Genomic DNA, 15,629 nt, shown 5'->3' with positions numbered 1-15,629 from the left:
AAATATCACTAAAGCTGAGCCAATTGATGCCTTTTCACATATAGCAAATTTGGCTGTCAGCCCAAGTACTACATTTATGGTTTTTTATCAACACTATCACACCATCAGGAATAGAAACTAAACAGATCAAAACTCTTGTAAGCCACTAACATGTACAGTTAAACATCCATTCTACAACTATTCCTTTTGAGCTCCAGTATAGAAAGTAAATTGGGGGTGTCTCCCCTTCCCCCCCGCCCAGATTGATAGGATGGAGGGAGAAACAAAAGCAGATCACAGTAGGACTGGTGAATGGTTCAGCAATGGAATTCAATCCTATTCCAAATAAAAGGAATGGCCTCCATTTGGAAAATACCTCACTCTTTACCCACCTAGCTTATGCTACAAATGTTTTGTGCTTCACCGCACCCATGCAAATATTGGATAATAAAAGGAACTCTTTCTCAGACATTTAAATGATGCAAGTAATTTTCATAATTTGATTGTATAGATGTCAGAATACAGAAATGCAGTCTGAATATTCCATTTAATGCAAAGAAAATATTCCTGTACAGGAAATATGGGCCTAGATTTTTCAAAACAGATGCCTAAAATCACAGGTGCCTATAGCCAGATTCACACCTCTCAAAAGTTAGGCCACTCATTTAAGTATCTAAGTGTTGATGTCGGAGCCTCACCTTAGGCACTCATTTTTTAAAGTCTTAGCAATAAGTTCTTCCTAATTCCAAATAAATTGGTTCAAAATAGTATCAGTACTTACAGCAACATAGTGTCTGAGGACGTAAGTGATTTCTCCTGCACTGGCTTTCGAAACAAGCAGATTGTGGAATTTGGAAAACTCCTCAGTGCCAATCTCAGCATACAGTATGACAACAGGACTTTCCGGGTTTGAGAGGGGGAATCTGTGATCTCCTTTGAACAAAAATGGCTTCAGCCTAAGAACAAACATCAAGAATGTGGTGGTTTTAACATACACTTGAAAGAGGAAACTGAGCAAGATACATCCAAATCTCTTTTCCCTCCCTGTGTAACTGTCAGGTGTCTTTTCACCAAGGACAAGGTCTCAGACTATTCTCTATTCATTATTAAGCTTGTCAGTCATTCGTGTGTGGTGGCAAAACTTTGATAAAATGGAAAGAGGGCTCCAAAAGTTTAACCATAAAACTGGATGGGTGGAGGCTGGAAAGCACCTAACCATGATCCTTATATAAATGAGCAACAACTTGCTTAATGTTTTCAATAAACTCTATTGGGGCATGAGTCCTATCTCTAAAATAAAATAAGCTAAACACAACAGACATTAAGGAGACATTGCCAACCTCCTATAGGTTTAGTTTTCCTGTTCTGTATTCTTGTGTATTTTCTCCTTCTTTTCAAATCTTGCCCCTAATATAAGATTCAAAATATTCCCAAATGGGATTTACCAACAGAATGCATCTGCAGTGCATGAACTAGAAGTAAAAGATGTCAACCTTTTATATTTACAAAAAATCAAGCTGCAAAACAGAGAGGAATCTGAAGGCAGATTGTAGTTTAAGTTTCTAAGATGTTAATAATTATATTTTGTAAAGTCTCTCACTTCAGTTTTTACTGCCAATTTCAACTCAATTATTTCCTTCATAATCCTGTTAGTTATGATGGAAAATTTAAGATTACTATTGTGTGTCATTTTAAATAATATCTGAATGAAAATCTGAGACTCATGTATTTGTCAGCATAAGCTTAGTTTTTGTTGTCCTAAACTTAAAATGTGCAACACTTACAACAGAACCACTCTCAGAAATGGTTTGTAAGCATTCTGCTGTCCAGAATTTTACTGTCCACAGAAAATAACAATATGGTAGCACTGACTCTAGTATTTATAGTACAAATATCTAAATTTAAAGTATTTTACATGTTCAAAGGATTAGTGTCTTACTATACTAACACATCGATGCCCTAGGAACACATGAACCACATCAAGATTCTGGAGTGGTTGGAGAGTTCATGGTCCTCCACAGTTAGCAGAGACAGGTTGCAGTGTAGGGCTTACTAAATGAGGGAACTTTCTGTCAAGGCAGTTCTCTAGTTGCTGCTTAAAGCATAGCTCTTTGTGTTTGTCCTCATACTACACAGATGTGACCACTGGTATGCATCTACTCCACTATCCTTCCTCCAACAGAGGTCAGCACCATAGTGCAGAGGAAGATATGAACCCTCATAATGCACAGTTATGCAGTCGGGATTACCTGGGGGAAGTTTCTACCTAACCTCAGGCACTTTGTCTCGTACATTTTTTGTACTGTCAGCAATATATTCAACAATCGATTAATTTGGAGCAACATTCAGGCAGACCCTGTGTAGTAACATTGTGCAGTCCAACCACGTTCCTTTTAAGACAAATTCGGACCAGCAATCCAAATAAAGAATCCTCTATGTTTATTATACCCAAATTCTGTTCCTTCTCTCATGAGGGACACAACATCTTTTATACTCATTAATTTAACTGTGGCTCTTCTGATTATTCATATTAAATGCGTAATTACTGTTTTTAATCCTAAAATGCTTGCCCCCCAATAATATCCAGCAGCAGCAAATTCCAAAGATTAACAATAATGTTAAACAGTCAACTGTCACATGGGAGTGGGCAAGCAGCTGACTCCAATTCAGCAGTCCTCTCAGAGGCTGCTGGGAGTGGGAGGGGTCTGGCCCTATATAAATCAGGCCCAGCTCATTCCAAGGAGAAAGATGAATGAAGCAACTCTCAAGAAGATGGGGGGTGGGAGAAGGAGAAAGAAAAACTACCTAGGGGGGGAACCACTTTGGGATAACAATTCTGAGTTTAGGGAGAATGAAGCACCAACTTCAGCCTACCTCCCTAGAAAACTTTGGACTCTCTCTAGAGGTAAGAGAACTATGGGGAAACAGCACTAAAAGCTTTCAGTGTAGATGAGGATAAAATAAAACTTTTATAAAAAAGTGTATTACTACTACATTTCTCTGGCTCTATATTCCCTCCCCCCCCCCTTACATACCTCCTTCCTTCACTCCCCCTTTTTCTGTGGTGGTCATATCATCCTGGTCCACCAGAAATAGCTTGGTGACAAATGCATTTTGGAGGAGTGGGAGAGGAACTACCAGTTTTAGATGTGTGGCCTTTTATTTTTGATGGGTTTCCCTTTGCTCTCTTATTTTAAGAAAAAGAGAAACAGGAGCCTCTGACTGACCTCTTCTTAACCATTCATTAACTTTTATATCTTTATTATGTCAGCTCTTCCTCTTTAAAAAACAAAAAAACAAGGCAACAAACTCTTTACATGGACACACTTCCATATTTCTAAGAATTACTGCTGCCCGTCTACAGACCTTTTTCCACTTCTTCTAGTTCCTTTTAGAACATCCTTGCTTTATGGTACAATTTTTGAGAGTGAGAAGGATAAGAGACAATTATTCCTGACTGGCTTGACACCAAAGAATAAACTGCAAATGTGTGTTTACTACTCTGCCTCAGAAAGGGCAAATACAGACTGGAAACAGAGTATGTAGAAAGTAGCAATTCAATAAAATCCACCCCCCCCTTAATAAGTCTAACAAAGCTACAGTTTGGGCTAGATCTTGTATAAAAAGACTACCTTTCTGAAGCTGTTTGTAAAAGGATTTCAAGGGTGTCAAATTCACAAGTCTTCTTCCCATGCACAGCAAAAAATGAGTTACAACCCACTGGTGGAGGTTCGTCTGCTGCTATCTGTATTAAAACATCTGTGTTACAATATAGTTTATAAAATTTTCTTAGACCAAAAATAATAGAAATCACTATATTAAATTACAAAATGAAACTGAAAATAGGACTTTTAGGCAATAATAATACTGGGCTCCCAATCAAGGAGCTCAAGGTGATGTACAACTCCAATTATTAATGTAATTAAAAGCTACCTGCTAAACAAACAAATGTTCTCTTTATTTTTTTAACACGTAATTTTCACAAATGGTATGGTTTGCAGAGGGTATTTACAATGATAGGGCTTTTTTCCCCAACTTCAAAATTGTTTTATTTTACATATGTAACTACACAGAACATTTTATGCATACCAGGAAATTCCTTATGCTTAAGCACCAAAAAGTCTCTCTCTCTAAACAGAACATATCAAATCATTCAAGATGAAAAGGAAAACTTCCTCAGAAAAGAACACAAGTCTGCTATTACTAAAATAAAGTACATTACAGAATGGTGCATATTTTATAACAAACTCTAAAATGTACTAGATTTGTAAAATAAAGGTGCAAAGAATACAATTTCCATTTAAGGATTCTGATAACTCCAGTTCCACATGCATGGGGATAATATCTTTAGAGTCCCATAACAGAACTACTGAAGAACTAGTAAGTTTATGATGTCACAGATGCCATGGAAATGAAACCTGATTAGCTACACAAATAGAGCAACTCTTTGATTAAGCAACAGAGAGTCCTGTGGCACCTTTAAGACTAACAGATGTATTGGAGCATAAGCTTTCATGGGTGAACATGCGTCTGATGAAGTGGGTATTCACCCACGAAAGCTTATGCTCCAATACATCTGTTAGTCTTAAAGGTGCCACAGGACTCTGTTGCTTTTTACAGATTCAGACTAACATGGCTATCCCTCTGATACTCTTTGATTAAGGTTGCTAAGAGGTAACTATACACTTATCTATCCCTTTACTTACAAAGCCCAAATATTTAAAAAGGAATTAGATGCCAAAATCAAAAGAAAAAACAAACCAAAAAACACCCCTGGGTCACAGTTATGTTTGTGTTGTGATAAAAATACACATTCTATATACTTGAGAATGAGTATTGTAAGATGTATCTTTGAGGCCTTGCAGAGAGACTTCTGGCAAAAAGTGAAACTTTTACTTTAGAAATATTAATGTAAATTAAGCAGCAATTTTTTTTAGAAAAAGTTAAGCCATCTGAAAGAAGCTAAACAAGGTACAAACCCCCTTTCCCCCTCTTCAGGTCTCCATTAATTTTGCATCAAAATATTTAAAGTCATTTAATTACTTTTATTCCTCAAAATAACTGTTTTTCAAAACAAGCTAGGGTTTGACTATGACATGGAATGGAGGCCTTTACTAGTTTGAAAACAAGTGTCAAACTACTTCATCATTTTTATTATCTGAGCCACAAACTTAATATCTGTAGGTAGCTGAAGTAGCTACTTCCTTCCTGGATCCTATGAAACAGTCATTGGATGGCTTCCGTTGCTTTGTACTAACCTGCTGAAAGGCTTGAATCGTAGCAGAATAGGAACGTAAAGACAGGGAAAACTTCAACAAGTTCTGCTGTAGTGGTGACAGATTCTGGCAGGCTGCTTTCAGCATTCCATGGTAAGAGGAATAATTAGTACCTGCAAAGCCAGAGCACAAGCAATTAACTTCCATGTGAGACTATTGCAGAAGAGGGCCATTTAACTGTAAATCATGGGTTTTCACAATAATCTATACTATGAAAAGTGCTGGGGACCATTATGTAGTTAAAACCTGAAATAATAAGGGCCAATCTCACTAAACAATATGAAGCATTACTCCTGTTTTTGTTTTTTTAAGAGCCTAGTTCTACAGTTGGATCTGCACTAAGTTCCATGTAACTTTAGATGCAACTGCAGGATCAGGGCCTAAACATGACGAGTGTGGGAATATAGTTAAAAGTTGCTAGCTACTTACTATTTAAAAAATTACTTTTCCCAATAAACACAAAGAAAGAGAATACACTTCTACCCTGATATAACGCTGTCCTCAGGAGCCAAAAAATCTTACCGCATTATAGGTGAAACTGTGTTATATCAAACTTGCTTTGATCCGCCAGAGTGTGCAGCCCCCCCGAGCAGTGCTTTACCGCATTATATTCAAATTTGTGTTATATCGGGGTAGAGGTGTATTTACAGTATTTTCTTGTCATGGCACAACCTGACAGATCAGTTTTAGCACATAAACTGGCTTTAATCAACTGGCTGTTTGATTACCCTGTTCAGGTCACAGTTCCCATCACAATCTAAGTTATATAGATAGTTTATGTTCCATTTTTCTGTGATTGCATACATTGTAAAACATTTTGCTTACTTTTCATCTATGCTGATTAATATCAAGCAAGGAAAAGGGTTTACAGAATCTTACCACCATGATCTGATGATCTAATATCTTGACTGGCTTCCACAAAAGTCCAGAATTTCTCTTGACCTTCTTCTGCTAAAAATTCACTGAACAGAGAGGGGGAGGGGGAAATCTTCAAAAGAACTTATTTTATGATGTTTATCTCAAATTACAGTGCTTTATGAAACTGTTAGCTTTTACAGCACATTTAATCCCTAGCATATGTCTACACCCATATAAGAAAAACAAACATCATTACTAGAAAAGAAGCTAGAAATAGCAGGAATGCTGCAAGTAAGGCTGGCTGATAAAACTGTGTAAAGCAGTGATTCTCAACCAGGGGTATGCATACCCCTGGGGGTAGGTACTCAACTCATCTAGATCAGTGTTTCTCAGCCTGGGGGCTACAGAATGAGTTTAGGGGGACTGCAAGTGCAGGGTTGGCATTAGGGGGTGGCAAGCAGGGCAAATGCCCAGGGCCCCACACCATAGGGACCCTGTAAAGCTAAGTTATACTCTTCAGCCCGCCATCTGAGGCTTGGGCTTCAGACAAGGTTCACAAGTTAAAAACAGGCTCAAGTATCACACTGAAATGTAAATACAGTATTTATATTCCAATCGGTTTATTTTATAATTATGGTAAAAGTGAGTCAGCAATTTTTCAGTAATGGTGTCCTGTGACATTTTGTATTTTTATGTCTGATTTTTCTAAGCAAGCACTTTTTAAGTGAGGTGAAACTTGGGGTAACATCCCTGCACTGTTTCCTTCATCTTTTTTATATCAAAATGCACTTGAATTAAACCCAACCTGATAATCATTCAGCACAATGTATGACACCTTTAATTCATTTACAGTAGAGACTGTATAGGTATACCAGCATATTATCAAATCAGAACTACATGAGAATACATGGCATAGCTTCACTGCTCAGATGGGGAGGCAGGTGCTCTCTGGACACATTTGAGGCTGAATGCTACAGTTGGCAAGAGCCCAGAAGTCAGAGGTGCTGACAAGAGGGCTGCCTCAACTGGCTGGAGCTCTCTAATGATGAAGTGGGAAACAGTGCAGGGATGGATAATCTAGCTAGAAGAGCAGCAGTGGGAGTGATGTAGCATGGGGTACTGATGTTGTTCCCCTCTACTGTATACCAGCCTGTTATATAATAATAATTGGAGATATACCAATCTCCTAGAACTGGAAGGGCCCTTGAAAGGTCATTGAGTCCAGCCCCCTGCCTTCACTAGCAGGACCAATTTTTGCCCCAGATCTCTAAGTGGCCCCCTCAAGGATTGAACTCACAACTCTGGGTTTAGCAGGCCAATGCTCAAACCACTGAGCTATCCCTCCCCCTCTGTTAACATAGGCACAGGAAAAATGGGACATGAGAGGAGAACTGTGCATCAAGTCCACAATAATGGGAGGGAAAAACTGAACAAACAGCTCTAGACACAGCACATTAGTGCTTACATCTAGTTGCTAAGGTATGCTGACAAATACCATTTAATACTCTTCTAGGATTTACTATATTGTGTGTGTGATTTAGCCCACAAGCTAGCATTTTTATTCTTCTTCATTTCAAAGTTGTGAATTACAACTAACAGCCTGTATGCTTACCTTGCTTCCAGTAACAAAGGGGTTGACAACCACTTTGTAGTCAGGGACGTTGTCACTGCTTTAGAATCTGCCTTTGCTAGAGAAGAGCTGAACCAGATTCCAAGAAGTGCAATAAAAATTCCCATTTTATAGAAAATGCCTACAGGGAAAAAAAAATCAAGAAAGTTTGTCTCTGAAACATTAAATTTATAATGTTGGGGGTTGTACAGAGTCCTAGTCTACCTAAAATTTGAAATTAAATGGCCAGTATTATGCAGGAAATCAGACTAGATCATAATAGTCCCTCCTGGGCTTAAAATCCAAGAACCTAAGAATATTAGGAGACAAGGACTGTAAGATTAGATGCCTCTGCTACAGTCAAAACTAAAACCATAGGAACACAAGGGCATGAGAACCAGTTTTTTGCACATTTATTTCTAGATTCAAAGGTCAGAAGAGACCATTGGGATCATCTAGTCTGACCATCTGCATAAAATAGGCTACTGAACCTTCCCCAAAATAATTGCTGTTTGAACTACAGCAGGGGTTCTCAAACATGCTATAAAAACTCCATGGGCCACATGTACCACAACTGTTTATCTGCATGTAAAAGCCAAGCTGACATTAGGTGGTAGCAAGCAGAGCAACTGGCTAGGGCCCCACGCCACAGGGGGGCCCACAAAGCTAAGCTTCTCAGACTTCAGCTTGAGGACTAGCTGGCAGGGCTCGGAGCACTGGGGCTTTGGCATTCTGCCCTGGGCCCCAATGAGTCTATTGCTGGCCCTGCTTGGCGGACCCCCTGAAACCTGTTCACGGTTCCCCAGGGGCCTCAGACCCCTGGTTGAGAACTGCTGAACTACGGCATATGTTTTAGAAAAACTTCCAATCTTGATTTAAAAATTGTCAATGATGGCAAATCCACCACAACTCTTGGTAAATTGTTCCAGTGGCTAATTATCTTCAGTGTTAGAAACTTATGCTTTATTTCTAGTATAAATTTTGTCTAGCTCCAACTTCAATCCACTGGATTTTGTTAGACTTCTGTCTGCTAGATTGAAGAGCCAATTATCGAACTCCTCTTTCCCCATGTAGATACTTATAGCCTGATCAGTTCATCCTTTAACTCTTTGTCTGTTTAGCTTGAGACTGTCACCATAAGGTATGTTTTCCAATCCTTTAATCTTTCTTGTGGCTCTTCTTTGAACCCTCTCCAATTTAAAATCCTTCTTTAACTGTGGACAGCACAACTGCACATAGTATTCCAGTAGTTGTCATTACCAGTGCCAAATACAAACTCAACTTAACTTCCCTACCCTACTCAAGATTCCTGTTTATGCATCCAAGGACTGCATTAGCCCTTCTGGCTATAGTGTCTCACTGGAGGATTGTGGAGGATATTCATCTGGACATGGACTCCAAGTCTTTTCAGAGTCTCTATTTCCCAGAATAGAGTCCCCCATCCTGTGAGTCAGAGCTACATTCTTTGTTCCTAGATGTATACATTTACATTTGGCCATATTAAAATGCATTGTTTGCATCGAGAATACCAGAGATCCAGAATGCTCTCAGACCTGTCCTCTTCATTATTTGCCACTCCCACCCACATCTGTGTAATCTACGAACTTCATCAGTGATATGTTTGTTCTCCATGAGCTGGAAGAAATGTCAAATACCGTAGGGCCAAGTAATGATCCCTGCAGGACCCCACTAGACAAACACCTGCTTCATGATGATTCCCATTTACAATTACATTTGGAGACCTATCATCCAGTTTTTAATCCATTTATTGTGTACCATGTTTTGTATGCCAAGTAAAATGTCTTATGAGAGTCTAGGTATATTACATAAACATATTACCTTTATCAACCAGTTGAAATCTCATCAAATGCACAAAAAATAGTTTGATAGGCTCTATCTTCCATAAACCCATGCTGATTGGCATTAATTGTATTACCCACCCTCTAATTCTTTGAGTCATGTATCAGCTCTACATTTTTGCTGCCAGAAACCCCTCACATACAGTGTGCCCTAAAAAGGCATACTACAAACTGGTCAAACTTAAATCAGGTGTAAGACTAAGTTCCTGACTATTTATAATGATTAAAAATCCCATACCTATTTCATAACTGTAGAGATTTATTGCTAGTGGCCTGACCAAAGTCAGACACTAGGGCAGGGGTAGGCAACCTATGGCACAGGTGCCGAAGGCAGCACGCGAGCTGATTTTCAGTGGCACTCACACTGCTTGGGTCATGGCCACCAGTCCGGGGGGGCTCTGCATTTTAATTTAAGTTTAAATGAAGCTTCTTAAATATTTTTAAAGCCTTATTTACTTTACATACAACAATAGTTTAGTTATATATTATAGACTTAGAGAAAGAGACCTTCTGAAAACGTTAAAATGTATTACTGGCACGCAAAACCTTAAATTAGAGTGAATAAATGAAGACTCGGCACACCACTTCTGAAAGGTTGCCGACCCCTGTTCTAGGGTGATGGGAGCCAGATTAGATTAAATAGAAGGCCCTGTAGGTTCAGTTGGATTCAGTGGGTCCCTTCTCTCGGGATACTCTTTCCAAAGTGTCAAGAACCCTCAATTTGCTCTAGAGGCTGACTTAAGGATGAGGGCCTTATGGACAAATAAACTGGGGACCCTAATGGAAGGCTGTGCTACAGTTTACAAGACAAGTGCCATGGAAATGATGCCATTATATCCTCTTTTCTGCCCCATCTATTCACCATGTTGCAGCTAATGTTAACTTTCTTTTCCAGGATGACTGAGCCTCACCCCAAGTCTCAAATTCTTTGTCTCATTCCTCAGAAGCTCAAACTTCTTGGCCTCATTTACTAAACGCGACATGGGACCACCCCAACTCTGCTTACTCCTCTCCCCCTTTTGCAAAATTTAATTTTGTTTTCATTAAAATGTGCCCACCCATAACTCTGGGCACATTACACTCCATCCATCTCTCAGAATGTCATTTCTGCATCGTTTTCATGCTGCTGTCTGCCAGTAACAGCTTTCCTTTTCCACTATGCCAAACCAGCTCACTCTGCTCCTTTAAAGTCACTTTTTTCCAGCTAACATTCCATAAATAACTACCCTCCCTCTGCTCTTACTTCGTTATGTGATCCTTAACTTTGGTTAAGTTAAAAGAAATAAACCCTTAGAATAAATGTGTCCTGCTCAACTGCATAATCACTGTATATGTTGCCCCTGGGAAGTAGCCAAGTTGGCAGCATGTGAGATTGCTGCAGCACTTCACTTTGGGCTTTCTCCTCCCACACTGTAAACAGTCAACATCGTTGTCTAACCCCCTACTTTCATGGACTTTAACAGAAGCTGAAGATGCTCAATGTCTCACACGATGGGCCCTTCCTATCCCAAACTATTGCATATTGTTGCAGTGTACTGTTAAACAGATCTCATTCCAGTGATGACTGTGTGGAAACAATGCTTAAAATCTAACTCAGATCAACTCCTCCTTCCAAAGTCAATTTTAGTTCTGTGAAGTTTATTGTGTGGGAATCTTTTGAGTAGAACCTTGTATTTTAAGGTTTCATTTACTGCATATGTACAATTAAAGATCTCATGCCATTTGTTTTTGGTCAGGTAGAGGCCTGCCCTCCTTTTCTTGAAATAAACCTCCCTATCCCTCATAAAGATGGGGCAGACCTCTTACTATAGTTTTGATATGTAACAGAAAAATGAACTATGTTCTATCTAGTGAATATGTTGGCACAGCAGGAGACAATCCGTCATGGACAAAACAACCCCTGCTGTGGAGATGCAGTACATGGCTAATAATAATTAAGACAATGCATGGACTATTCTGGTCAAAGGCTGACAGTAGAACTCCTAGGAAACCAATCAATCTGGTCAGAAATATGGGGGGTGGCCTGAGAACGATGAAGGGGTTGAGCTCCATGAATATGGTAACAGCATGAATGACTCAGACACACAGACCTTGTCGTGGTCTCTGTGAGATAACTGAAAGGAGAATAGGCTAACCTCAGACACTAAAGTAGGTATTTGTTTCATTTTAAAATCTTCTTACTCTACTCTTTTCTCTAATGCATAAATAGATTGTTTTTAATAAAGCTACTGAACTGTACTAGAAATTCAACTTCCTCCTTAGAGAAAGATGCAAGCAGATACCCCAAACCCAAGAGTCCTGTCAAGTTACAAAGGTCTGTGAACCTACGCACTATACTCTGGAATCTGTCTAGAAATCAGATCGTCACAGGATTACACTCCCGGGAAAGGCTAATAGCCCCTCTCCCTGGGCAGCAACTTAAAGATCAAAAGAAGGAACAGAGGTATTTATTTAGAATTAATAACTATTAAGAGACTTATTCAAGGTTATGGGAACCCTAAAACATTGACAATACAAATTAAGTCTCAGCAGCATTTAAATCAATTCAGCAAGAGCTCAACCTGCCCCTTGCAAAGACTGCTTTCCACACCTTCGCGTAGGAAGCACAACCTCAATCTTCTACAACAAAACACACCAAACAGACGTCTTTTGCAGCATGGCCTGAAGGTCACCAAATTCCAACTATTTTGGACTAAGGATCATTGATGTTATAGGTCTATATAGGACACAGTTTGGGAAACCTTTGTCAATGTGAATAAGCACATTAGTAAAATGGGCTGCTATTTATAGTCTGTTTTAGAATCTGTGGGAATGAAAAACAATATATACAAGTCAAATACGAACTGTGTGTGAAGCAGAATCTGGCATGGGAGAGTTTGTTCCTGTGAAGTCCACATTCTTAAGCATAGACCTGGCAGGATGTCAGCAGACTCCTCTCAAACCCTCATTCTGCAGCTTAGATAGAACACATTGGGCTAATATCAGATATGCCATAGAGAGTTGGTGTTATGACCTATTCCTGAACACTCTGCAAGAATAGCAAAGGCTGGGAGATAGCTGCAAGAGGCATCCTATAGAAAGAACCAGGAGAAACTGACAGACACTGACACATAACAAAAGGTGCAAAATAAAAAGGGTATCCACATACAGGTGTGTCACAATCACTCATAGATACTGTTTAATTAGATATCATGTATTTGCTACTGTACACTTTCACCATAACTTGTAGCTAGATTCCATGTATCCTGAGGCACAACTGATGGGAAGAACAGGCTAGGAACCATCAGACTCCCTCATAACTGCTATTAAGCCTTCACAGTTTAGTCAAGACAACACAAACCCAGGTTTCTTTTCTGCATTGGACATCCATCACCACAGCTCCTCATTAAGTCCAGTAGAAATGGAGATCTGGATATTCACTTCAGTGAGTGTATTTGTGTAAGTTCCAAAGGCACTGGTGAGACCACAAACCTAATAAAGAAGGTGTCTGACTAGAACCACTACTTTGAACACGAATTATTTGCTTTAACAGGATGGAGATCCCGTCTAACAAATAACCTAGCACTTTTGAGCTCTAGATCCTAAAGAACTTTACAAAAGTAAGTATCTCCATTTTGCAGATATTAAAACAGAGGTTAAGTGACTTGTGCAAAGTCACACAATGAGCTACTGACAGTGTTGGAATTAGGACGCAGATGTTCTGACTCCTAGTCTAGTATCCAAATTTGTTTCCACATAGTGCAGCATTTTAAAATCAAATATAAATGAACCGTGCTCCTCTTGTAAATCCTATTTCTTCATTAATAATAAATGGGGAGATTTTCATACAGAAAGAGTAGGGAGATGCCTAACTCCAAATGAAAGTCAATTGGAGTTAGATTGCTCAGCTCCCTAGTGTGCCTTTGAAAATCTCCCCCAAATTGTTTCAAATGTGTGAATAAAAAACAGGACAGCATTAGCATGGTTTGGAAACTAATATATTTCCACAGAAGCTAAAAACCTGTAACCACATTAACAGTTTCACTGTACAAGACTGTCACTACAGGAAAGTATGCTCTTTAGTCCATGTATCGTAACAGTAGCATCAAGGGCTGTTGGGGTGCAGTAGTGTTTTTTACACTACTGGGAATTTGTTCAAACAGGAATGAACTGTGATGTAATGCAATACATGACTCACTGCAACCCCCTGAGCCCTAAACCACGCTAGTATCATGTAGCACTTCGCATCCTGTATATGCGAACAGACACGGCTTGCACAGGTAATGCTCTCCCATTACAGCACAGTCCTTGCGCCAGACTCTTTGCTGGCCGGGCCCACTGATGCCAAGCTGAACAATAGCAAGCACAACAGATGGCAAATGACACAGAAAATGGGCAGCGGGAACCTGCGAGGTGTGAACCAGGCAAAGCCTGCCCCCCACAACTCCAGTCCATGCGGAAGGGCTGCAGGGACACAAGAGCTGTGACCTGTCAAGGATCATGCTCCACCAGAGACCTGCCCCGCCTCATTCACGGCCTAGGGTCCCCCCCGCGCCAAAGCTGGATCCCCTCTCCACCCGCCACGGGAACGCCCCGGCCTCCAGAGAGAAGGAGCTGCCCCATATGGCCAGCGACAGCCTGAGGGACACGGACCGGCCGGCTCTGGGGGCGCCGAGGGGCCGCTTGGCCCAGTACGTGACCCGCACTGCAGCGAAGGGCGCGCGCGCTGTCTAAAGCACCTGCTGCGCGAACGTCCCAAAGCCACGAGCTCCTGCGGTTATTGCACCTGTGAGCGGCCGCCACGCTCCCTTCCGGCTCCAGCCGCTGCCGCTTCTCCGGGCAGGTTCCTTCCGGGCAGCCTGCTTCCGCTTCCGCCCTGAGGCCGGACACACGGAGGAACGACTGCCATAGAGAGGAAGAGACCAGCGCCAGGGAGCAGCTAGAGCGTCGCCCGACAGCCATCTTGCATGTGACCAAGGGGAGGTGGTTGTTTTAGGGTGGGTAATTTACCGCTGCTCCTCCCAGCCAGAGCCACGAGGGAGGGAAGGAGCCTAGGAATGTTCAGGAAAACTGCTCCGTTGGGGAGAGACACGTTACACTCTGCCTGGACATGCCTCCCGAGTCCCACCCCAAAATGAGGGCGGCTTCTCCCTCACCCCCCCATTAAGTCAGCTCAGCGTGTGGCCAGCAGCAGCCCCCCCGCCCAATTCTGCTGCCCTGTGAGCCGCACTGTTGGAGCTGTCTAGTTTAGGTGCTCAGTTTTAGACCCCTATAGTACAGCACAGCCTGCTTTGCTGAGCTGTGCCCCTCACAACTGCATGGGAACTTCATGGGAGCCCCGGTTGCACAGCATTTCTGAATATCAGGCAATAGGTGTCTAAAGATGGGCACTGAAGTTAATATTTCTGAAAGTTTGCTCCTAGGTAGGAATTTAGAGTGGCAGCCGTGTTAGTCTGTATCCGCAAAAAGAACAGGAGTACTTATGGCACCTTAGAGACTAACAAATTTATTTCAGCATAAGCTTTTGTGGGCTACAGCTCACTTCTTCGGATGCATAGAATGGAACACACAGACAGGAGAGTCTTCCTGTTGGTACGCATACTTCCCCCTTCTCATGTTCTCTGTATGTATAAATATCTCCTGTCTGTGTGTTCCATTCTATGCATCCAAAGAAGTGAGCTGTAGCCCATGAAAGCTTATGCTGAAATACATTTGTTAGTCTCTAAGGTGCCACAAGTACTCCTGTTCTTTTTAGGTGGGACTTGACACCCACATAACTGTGCAGCCTCAGAGCTCAGGGAGGGGGCTAATGGCAGCAGGGTGGGTTGGTTGGTTGGTTGGGTGGTTCTCAGTGGTTTGAGCATTGGCCTGCTAAACCCAGGGTTGTGAGCTCAAACCTTGAGGGGGCAACTTAGGGATCCAGGGCAAAAATCAGTACATGGTCCTGCTAGTGAAAGCAGGGGGCTAGACTCAATCACCTTTCAAGGTCCCTTCCAGTTCTAGGAGATAGGTATATCTCCAATTATGAAATGTGTTACAGCAAAGCTCAGTGTGGGATTATAGAGCTCT

The 15,629-nt window shown here is 41.1% G+C and overlaps 1 protein-coding gene across 2 annotated transcripts in view; it reads right to left on the bottom strand.

Moving 5' to 3' along the window:
- UGGT1 (UDP-glucose glycoprotein glucosyltransferase 1) overlaps positions 1-14,522 on the bottom strand; it is a 93,154-nt gene extending 78,632 nt beyond the window's left edge. Inside the window, exons 1-6 of one of the 2 annotated variants that reach the window (XM_045029725.1) lie at positions 14,300-14,522; positions 7,726-7,864; positions 6,135-6,217; positions 5,238-5,368; positions 3,612-3,724; positions 761-935 (exon numbers count right to left, since the gene is read on the bottom strand). In XM_045029725.1, the coding sequence (XP_044885660.1) occupies positions 761-935; positions 3,612-3,724; positions 5,238-5,368; positions 6,135-6,217; positions 7,726-7,864; positions 14,300-14,522 (864 nt within the window). The remainder of the gene's footprint in view (positions 1-760; positions 936-3,611; positions 3,725-5,237; positions 5,369-6,134; positions 6,218-7,725; positions 7,865-14,299) is intronic. The other variant, XM_045029726.1, reaches the window with a different exon arrangement.
- Between the last annotated feature and the right edge of the window lie 1,107 nt (positions 14,523-15,629).

Source organism: Mauremys mutica, chromosome 9, assembly GCF_020497125.1.
Source record: "Mauremys mutica isolate MM-2020 ecotype Southern chromosome 9, ASM2049712v1, whole genome shotgun sequence".
NCBI classification, from domain to species: Eukaryota; Metazoa; Chordata; order Testudines; family Geoemydidae; genus Mauremys; species Mauremys mutica.
The sequence above is the reverse complement of the archived record's forward strand: the minus strand, read 5'-3'. Positions and strand labels throughout refer to the sequence as shown.